The 9,940-nt window shown below is 39.7% G+C and overlaps 1 protein-coding gene across 3 annotated transcripts in view; it reads left to right on the forward strand.

Moving 5' to 3' along the window:
* Positions 1-9,940, forward strand: part of Dnal1 (dynein axonemal light chain 1) — a 26,785-nt gene continuing 16,845 nt past the window's right edge. Inside the window, exons 1-4 of one of the 3 annotated variants that reach the window (XM_031356177.1) lie at positions 34-94; positions 1,061-1,131; positions 6,572-6,610; positions 9,390-9,499. In XM_031356177.1, the coding sequence (XP_031212037.1) occupies positions 9,465-9,499 (35 nt within the window). In that variant the 5' untranslated portion in view covers positions 34-94; positions 1,061-1,131; positions 6,572-6,610; positions 9,390-9,464. Of the gene's footprint in view, positions 95-186; positions 390-1,060; positions 1,132-6,571; positions 6,611-9,389; positions 9,500-9,940 lie in introns of those variants that run through there. The other 2 variants (XM_031356178.1, XM_031356176.1) reach the window with 2 other exon arrangements.

Genomic DNA, 9,940 nt, shown 5'->3' on the forward strand with positions numbered 1-9,940 from the left:
AGCAGCCAAGACCGAGCGCTCCAGAGGTGCGCCTGCGCACTGACCCCGGCGGGCCCTAGCAACCAGAGCAGTGACGGTAGCAACCGCCGGAATGGTGAGTACCCTCCAGGCCTCGCGGCCAAACCCGAAAGGAGATTGAAAGTGGAAAAAGGGGTTACTGTGGGGTGTGGAGGGTGGCGGAGTGCTGGCACCACGGGTAGGGAGAGGAAGGCAATGCTGGTTTCACCGAGTCGCAGGCCTAAGGCCGGAGCTGCCCGCGCAGGGGGGTGGTGGTCTGCGGAGAGAGAGGCCAGAGGCTGACAGGAAGTTAGGTTAAGCTGGAGGGACTCTGACAGAAGAAAAGGAAAGACAGCTGGAAATTCTCTGGAGAGCGGATTGGAGTGGGAAAGGTGATAGGATGGGCGCTGTGATAGATTTCTCTTTGTACAGCCGTGATTTTAACTCTCCTCAACCCCGGGTGGGATGGAGGGGTCGGGGCTGGTTACAGACATCTCCAGCTGCAGCAGCAGAGTTAGCCGTGCCCAGTTGTCCTGGTGGTGAGGGGTGAGTCCTGTTATTAGGAGACGCTGTTCAAACTCTCTCTGATGGATTTATCAGGCCCGTGTTCTTCCAGTTCCAACGTGACTAAATATGAGCTTCGTTGGAATGTAGATTTTTTTGTTTGTTTATAGTACAGCGGGGGCGGGGTGTGTTCATAAATGTGTGTTTCAACCATGAACCTCAGGTAACTCTGAAATTGGGGAGCATCTCACCACACTTTGAGAAACGCGGCAGGTTTAGGTTTGTAGTCTACCTGTAGTCTACACAAAGTTCTCATGAAGCAACAATTTTAACTAATGATGCTTGTCACCATGGAAAAGGTATCTCTTTTGCTTACATACTTGATATTTCAAACTATAAGTTTGAAAACGATTTCAGATCCAGCCCAGCCAGAATTATTTAGCAAAGTATAAAGTTGACTTGCTAACTGGAGATGTTGGATACTAGGGGTCAGTTGTTAAGTGTTTTGCCTAGCACCACATACATATCAAGCAGAGTTGCACCTACCCTCTTATCCCAGTACTCTGAAGGTGGAGGCCGGAGGATCAAAAGTTCAAGGTCATCTTCAGTCTGAGATAAAGTTGTCTCAAGGTGAGTGTGTCTGGGAGAGAGATAAGCATATACCTCAGTGCTGAAACTAGTAAAGCACTTTCCAGGCATGTATGAGACCCTATTGGATCACGAACAATGCACAGGAAACGAAAATCAGAAATGAAACAGTGTATGCACAGGAAACGAAAATCAGAAATGATACAGTGTAATTAGTAGTTGTGAGAGAGTGTGCCTGTGTGTTTCCAGTGTTGTATCAATGCACAAATTTTAAACCTAGGGTGTTAGGATAAGGAAGTCATGTTCCCTTGTACTGACTGCATAGTGGTGGGTTCCTTCAGAAATACAGGTCCATGTATTACTTGAATTTTTTTTCTTGGTTTTTTTGTTTTGTTTTGTTTTGTTTTGTTTTGTTTTTCAAGACAGGGTTTCTCTGTGTAGCCCTGGCTGTCCTGGAACTCACTCTGTAGACCAGGCTTGCCTCGAACTCAGAAATCCACCTGTCCCTTTCATCCAGGTGCTGGGATTAAAGGTGTGTGTCACCACTGTCCAGCTTTTGAATTTTTTTTTTTAAGTATGGGCCACCATACCTGGCTATTTATTTTTAGACTTTTTTTTTTTCTTCACTATGTGTATGGGCACCTGTGGAGTCCCTATCCCCCTGGAGCTGGAGTTACAGGTGGTTGTGAGTCACCCAGGGTGGGTGCTGGGAATTGAACTCTGGTCCTCTGCAATGTAGCCATAAGTAGTCTCAACTGCTGAGATCTCTCCAGCCCTTGAATTTTTTAAAAACTAACTTCCAAAGTCTTGTTTATGACAGTTTCCTAGAATAAAAAGAATGCATTTTATATTCAAACTCCAGTTTCTGAGTCTAGAGACATGGCTCAGAGAAGAAAATAAAGGCATTTGGCTGCCAAGCCTGATGACCTGAATTTGACCCTAAGGACCCACATTTAACAGTACCAAAGTACACTTAGATAGTTGATGGCATCTTTGCTTTTCTGTTTTTGAAGACAGAGTCTCTCTATGTAGCTTAAGCTTGCATTGAATTTGTTATGAATCCTTGGCCAGCCCCAAGGATTTTTGATCCACAGCCTACTGAGTCCTAAGATCACAGGCATATGCCACCATGCTTGGCAACTCTTCTTTCTTAATGGTGTATGAAGTAAGCGTATTATTTAATTAATGGAGTTTTTATATTTGAAGAAATATAGTGGTAGGATACCATTTTTTTTACCCCTACAAATTCCACCAGCCAGAAATTATCTGGAGGAGAATTAAGTTCTTAGCATGACCTCTGACTTCCCCTAGCCAGCTCTACCACTCATGATGTCCTTTTAATCCTTTAGGAATTTTTGGTTCCTATCTGTAAGAGGGACCAGTATCCTACAGCAACTTATATTGCAATAAATAGGTAGATTGCTTTAACTCTCTTCCCACAATGTTTCGAAAGTGTTCTTTTATGTGGCCCTTTTTTATGAGCCCAGGCAAGGATTTCACTGGGAAGGAGTGTTTAGTCAAAGGTCTATGTGCACTTCATTTTCCTTTTCTGGGATGTGTAGAACAGTTTCCACTCCCTCCCCCATTACCTAGGAGTTCCTATTTCTCTACATTCTTGCCAAGTTTTACTAATCTGAAGATATATATATATATATGCATACATATACATAAACATGTATATGTATATATATATATATATATGGAATTCTATTTCTTTACTCTTAATTTCTCTGATTTTTAGTGAATACGAACACTTGATAGTTTAATTGGTTGCCTAGGGTTGGCTGTCTATGAGCTGCTAATTCATAGTTTTGCTAATTTAAATTTTTTTGTTTGTGAACTTTAGTAGCTTCTTGTATATACCACATGCCACCATCATGGTCTTATATTGGTTTCAAGCGGAAACTGTCTTCTCCTGATTTTGTTGTTAGCTTTGTCAGTGTGCAGTCCACTTACTGAACTATTTGTACTAACAGACATTGAGCACCATCTGCTCTCAGTGATGGTTTAATCTCCTCCTTTTGATCATTCCAGTTTGTACTTCTTTTATTAAAACATTGCCAAACATTGTTAAACTAGCCGCGATAACGGTCATCCTTGATGTGTTTGGGATCCCAAAGAAAATTATTTTTTTTTTTTTTTTTTTTTTTTTTTTTTTTTTTTGGTTTTTCGAGACAGGGTTTCTCTGTGTTGCCCTGGCTGTCCTGGAACTCACTCTGTAGACCAGGCTGGCCTCGAACTCAGAAATCCGCCTGCCTCTGCCTCCCAAGTGCTGGGATTAAAGGCGTGCGCCACCACCGCCCGGCAGAAAATTATTTTAATGTTGTTGTCCCAGTCAGTTCAGATTGACCAGCTTATTTAAAAGATGTGTTCTCTACACATATATGCGTATAACCTGATACCATTATTTATTTATTTATTTATTTTTATTTTTTGTTTTTTCAAGACAGGGTTTCTCTGTGTAGCCCTGGCTGTCCTGGAACTCACTCTGTAGACTAGGCTTGCCTCAAACTCAGAAATCCACCTGCCTCTGCCTCCCAAGTGCTGGGATTAAAGGCGTGGGCAACCACCGCCCTGCCCTGATACCATTAATAACTTTAACTTTCTAATATATTACTTATTTTACTTAGTACTTATTTTGCTTATATTTACTTATATTTGTATATATTATATTTATTTACTTTTATGTATGAATATGGTATATATATATGGTTACATATAGATCAGGTTTATAATATGCATTTGCATATTTCACATACACATATATATACATCTACTTCCTTGAAATGATTTTAAATTAAATTCTAGGAAGGCAGGAATCTGTTTTGTTCATTGACATGTCAGAATCAAATAGAAAGCCAGACATGATGGTGCACACCTATCATCTCAGGACTCAGAAAAAAAAAAAAATACAACATAGAAGTATGCTAGTCACAAAGTAGACAGACATACCGCGAACAGTTGTGGAACTGAGTTCCCTGAGGTGTGGTATTTGTTTTAGTTTAATTCTCACCTGACAGCTTTTACTATACAGTGTAGAATGTATATGTTTTCCAGCACTTAGTAAAGTAACCATGATTCCCTCCAATCCATGAATTAATGATCGACACTTAGAAATTGGTCTGTTTTGCTTGAATTGTTAAGACAAACTTTTTTCTTCCTTCCTTCTGTCTTTTCTTTCTTCCTTCCTTTCTTTCTTTTCTTCTTTCTTCTTTTTTGAGGCACAGTTTCTCTGTATAGCCCTGACTGTCCTGGAACTCACTCTGTATACTAGGCTGGCCTTGAACTCACAGAGAACCTCCTGCCTCTGCCTCCTGAGTGCTGAGAGTAAAGGCATGTGCCACCACTACCTGGCCAAGATAGACTTTTTTGATCATGGTCATTAATAGTCATTATACATCATTGGCTTTGAAGATTCTGATGATGTCTCTAGAATCAAATCTATATGGAAAAATCAAGAGGGCTCTGTGCTGTGGCTATGACAGTTTACAGTCTCCTCACAGATGTGCAGCTTCCCCACATTTTCTGGTTTTTGAAACAACTTGTGTAACAAAGAGTATTTGTTCTTGAAAAGTTATTAGGACTCACTTGGAACTTTGGAGGAAGAGAACCAGCTAAGTCTCTGATTCCATGTGAATGCTTTAAATGTTAGTCTGCTCAAAGCTTTTGGTAATTGGGGCTCTTTTTTTCTAGGAACACATGTGTTGTTGTGCCTCAAAGCTATTGCCGTATCTTGCTTCTAAATATTTTATTTCTAAAATCTCTCATATTCTTTATTTTTAATTTATGTGTCTTTCATTTTTTGCCCAGTCAAGCTTGCAAGAGATATAAGAACCTCCCTTTAGTGTTTTTAATCTTTTCTGGTTTGACTTCGTCCTTTTTCTTCCTTCTGTCTTCTTTCAGTTTGCACTGATAACTTTCTAAAGTATGTTGAGTCTTATACCATGTTTTCTGGCAATACCAATGCTGATAGAAGTTTCCTATCAAATTTTGGCTTCCCCTTCCATGCCATCTTTGGATCCTGCAGATTGGTGTTGGGCTTTGGATGTGGAAAGGAAGCATTCTGACCACTGAGGAATACCTCAGCAGTTTCTTTTTTCTTTTTGAACTTATAAGCCCCTTTTTGATACAGGACTTATTAGTACAGAATTCTACTTCCTAGATATATTAATATCTTACATTTTTTCTTTTTGCTGTGTTAATGAATCCTCTTAATTTATTAAGGACATCTTCTGTTGTATGCTTTCAAAGTTTTTAATATGCTAAATTGAAACAAAGATGCTATTTATTATTAGATGAAACATTTTATGTCCTACTAAGAAAAATAAATTGGAATTAAATTATACTAGATACTTTCCTGTCATTTAGAATATTTATTTTTTAAAGATTCATTATGTTTTTTAAATTTATTTATTTATCTTGTGTGAGTACACTGTTGCTGTCTTCAGATACACCAGAAGAGAGCATCAGATCCCATTGTGAGCCACCATGTGGTTGCTGGGAATTGAACTCAGGACCTCTAGAAGAGCAGTCAGTGCTCTTAACTGCTGTGCCATCTCTCCAGCTCCCCATTTTTATTATGTTTAATCGTGTGTATGTACGTGTGTGTGTGTGTGTGTGTACTACGTGTGTGTGTACTGCGTGTGTGCATGCATGCGTGTCTGTGCGCACGTGTCTCTGTGTGTGTGTGTGTGCGCGTGTGTGTGCGTGGGTGTGGACAGAGGGACACAGCCCCTGGAGTTGGAGTTGCAGAGGGTTGAGCTGCTTTGCATGGATGCTAGGAGCTGACCTCGGGTCCTCTGGAAGAGTGATCAGTGCTCCTAACAACTGAGAGGCCTCTTCAGCCTCCTGGTACTTATTAATAGAGCTCTGTATGAAAAATTCTTTTTACATATATTTAAATGTTCTTTTATATATATTTTTATTTGTAAAATATAATGCTTCCCTTCCATGTGCAAAGCCCTAGAGCCAGTGTTTTTGGTCAGGTTATCCTTTGCAGACATGAAAAAGAAATATATTATAATAAAATTGTTAGTATTTTTCTAAAGTTTTATCACAGCTATCTTGCCTCAGTGACTGTAAATTGCTCATAATTAGAATGTGCTTCACTTTTTGATGTTAAGATATAAAAAAAAGATATAGAATCAGTGGAAAGGGCTGGAGAGATGGCTCAACAGTTAAGAGCACCGACTGCTCTTCTGAAGGTCGTGAGTTCAAATCCCAGCAACTACACAGTGGCTCACAACCATCCGTAATGATGGGATTTGAATATGACACAATAATTTCCACATTTTCCCTAAGAGGTATTTAAAGAAATCACTAGGTTCTTAGGAGATTAATTGTGCTTATATCTTAGAATTTCAAAGAAAGAATTGAATGCTTTAATGGTAGAAGCCAAGGCCAGTAATTATTACATTAAAGCTGAATCACCAAATCACAGCACTAAACTCTGCCTTTGCTTCTTCTCCCCCCACCCTTTAAGGCAAAAGCAACAACAATCAAAGAAGCCCTGTCCAGATGGGTGAGTAGATGGCTTTTCCTTCTTTTAGAAACTAGATGAGGAAAATTTGAACTGCTGTTTATATCTGACCATTCAGCACAAGAGATTATTGTGATTTGGGAACTGTGGTAGTAGATGCCTGAGCCTACACAAGTAATGAAATTGTATAAAGAGTTAACATACAGTATACATATATACACATTCATAAACACAAATGGTACCAGGCAGATTGTGGAAAATCTGAGTAAATGTTGAATTATCAGTAACCATACCCTGGCTGTGATATTTTATAGTTCTGCTGAACATTACTACTGGGGAAAATTGGACAAATGATCTCTTTGGGGATATTGTGTGTGTGTGTATGTGTGTAGTGGTGCAAGGGTGGATGAACCCAGGGGTTACTCATGCTAAGCAGGTGCACTACCATGGCGTGCACACCTAACTCCTGATTTACTGTCTTAACCACTGAGCCATGCATCTCTTTTTTCTTTTTCTTTTCTTTTTTTTTTCTTGTTTTAGGTTTTTCAAGGGTTTCTCTGTGTAGCCCTGGCTGTCCTGGAACTCACTCTGTAGACCAGGCTGGCCTCGATCTCAGATATCTGCCTGCCTCTGCCTCCCAAGTGCTGGGATTAAAGGTGTGTACAGCTACTGCCTAGCAAACCATGCATCTCTATCTATAGCTAGACTTTGAACAAAAATCTGTCAGCAGCCTAAGTATTTGGGAAATAGACAAAAGTGAATACAATAATGAGATGTTTGAATCCTAATTTTAGTGCTTACACATTTGTGTTTATTCTAACTGCATTTAAGGATTCCTTTCTTGGGACTGGGCAAGCGGCTCAGTAGTTAAAGTGTTTGTTGCATAAGTACAGGACCTGAGTTCTCATCTCCAGCATCCATATTCAATGCCAGGTGCAGTAGCGCCTTAAATCTCAGTGCTGAGGAGGTAGAGACAAGAGGATTTCTGGGGATCACAGCCAGGCTAGCTGCATCTGCGAGCTCCCGGTTCAGTGGGAGACACTGTCTCAATAATGAAGGATGATGTTAGGGATGAACCTCAGCTGGGAGAGTAGATGTTCTCCTCGTATACACAAAGCCCTGGGTTTGATCCCCACCCAGCACCACATAAACTGGTGCAAGGTGGTGCATGCCTATAATCTTAGCGCTCAGGACATGGAAGTAGTATGAACATAAGTTCAAGGTCACACTTGACTATGTGGTATGTTCATAGTCAGCCTGGAATACAAAAGACCTTGCCTCCAAAACCAAAACTAAATATATAAATAAATATGACAGTGATTGAGGAAGACACCCAATATCAGTCTCTGGCATTCATAGGTACACTTGTGCAAACACATTCACACATACACAGGCATACACACACACATGCACGTTTCTGCTTGGCTAAATTTTCATAAAATTTGTTAAAGGAAGAGTATGACCTAAACTCAGATTTAGTGTTCCTTAAGTTGTATTTTAGGACTTTATCTTACCTATTCATAATGGCTAATGTTTGGTTTCATTTTGTTTTAGCTTCATTTAGTCTTGGTTCATAGATTCTATTTCTAGTTACATTATATCCAATAGTCTTTAAGATCTTTGTAGACATTAAGCATATTTTTTCATTGAATAACCAAACATTCTCTTTTTTTAACATTTAAAAGTTTTAGCTGACATGTAATGATTATACAGATGTATAGAGTATGATGTGACGTTTTCATACATATTTAAAACATATAATTTTGTTAAGGTAATTACCATGTCTTTGACCTCAAAATTTTTATTTCTCCTTGTGGTAATAAAAATCTTCCTTTATAGCTCTTTTGAAATACACAGTCTGTGGCCACACCACCCTGATTGCATGAAGTCTTATCTGAAATGCACAAATTTATCATAATTGCTCTATTATGCCAGAGAACACTCCAGCTTGCTCCTCCTATCTGGCTAATTTTGTTTTTCCTCCCTGTGTTTCCCAGCCTCTGGTAACTATTAGTCTACTCCTTATGAGATAAGATCAACTTTTTTAACCTCCACGCATGAGTGAAACATGAAATATTTGTCCTCTGGGTCTTTTGCATTTAATCCAAAATAAACAAGTCCTCTAGGCCCATCATGTTAGCACAAATAATCCAACACTTGCTGAAGATCTACTAAGTGTAAGGTTTCCTTTACCCTAACCTATAAATGTGACAAAAGTAGGCATCGAGAGGCTGGGGCAAGTGCTTGCTGCAAAAGCAGCAGGACCTGAGTTCAGATCCCCAGAAGCATGTAAGATGCTGGGCCAGCTCCAGGGCTTGAGGGAAGGAGGACATGAAGATAGAGGGAGCCCTCTGCCTCTGCCTCTGCCTCCTGAGTGCTGGTGTTAAAGCACCAGGACCTGAGTTCAGATCCCCAGAAGCATGTAAGATGCTGGGCCAGCTCCAGGGCTTGAGGGAAGGAGGACATGAAGATGGAGGGAGCCGCCTGCCTCTGCCTCCTGAGCTCTGGGATTAAAGATGTGCACTGCCACCACCCAGTCATTACTTAATAGACTCTTAAAGGACTTAAATATTACAAACAGAAGTTCTTTTCTGCTTATATCCATTTGTAGGTCTTAACAGTTATCTGGCCCAGGTATACAGAGGCTTGGCTATAAGACCTAAGAATAAATGCCAGTAAGTTAATGGGGGATAATAATCTAAGTTATTAAGGTATAGTAATTATTTTGAAACAAACATTGGAAGGCCTTATGAAATTCCGACTTCTTTTGTTCCACATTACAACCAAGGATCATTTTGTGCCTAATTAATTTTTCCCATAGGAAGAAAAGACTGGTCAGAAGCCATCTGATGCCAAAGAAATAAAGTTGTATGCCCAGATTCCCCCCATAGAGAAGATGGACGCATCTCTATCCACACTTGGTAACTGCGAGTAAGTCCCCCTTTCTCATCCTCTTATTGTTGTTTCATTTTCCTTTCTTTTCATATACAAACTATAAAAATGTTTGCTTTCTGTAGTCTTTGTTGGTGCTATTTTAATTTCTCACTTGAAAAAGCCAAATATAAAAACTTGGTTTATGAAATTATTGATAAAGAGTGATACTGAAAAATACAACATCTTTTGTGCAGCTTTTATAAAATATTTGTAAATCGAAGTTTCCTAGCCTTTTGGGATAAGCTAGATAACACAATAAATTGTTACTTTGTTATGTAGCCTACTGCCTAAGCAGGCGGTAGTAGTTCAAAGTTAACCTGGGCAACTTATCAAGACTGTGTCTCAGAATAAGATAAAAAATAAAACTGTCGCTGGGTAGTGGTGGCGCACGCCTTTAATCCCAGCACTTGGGAGGCAGAGACAGGTGGATTTCTGAGT

This window comes from Mastomys coucha, unplaced genomic scaffold, assembly GCF_008632895.1.
Source record: "Mastomys coucha isolate ucsf_1 unplaced genomic scaffold, UCSF_Mcou_1 pScaffold6, whole genome shotgun sequence".
Lineage (NCBI taxonomy): Eukaryota > Metazoa > Chordata > Mammalia > Rodentia > Muridae > Mastomys > Mastomys coucha.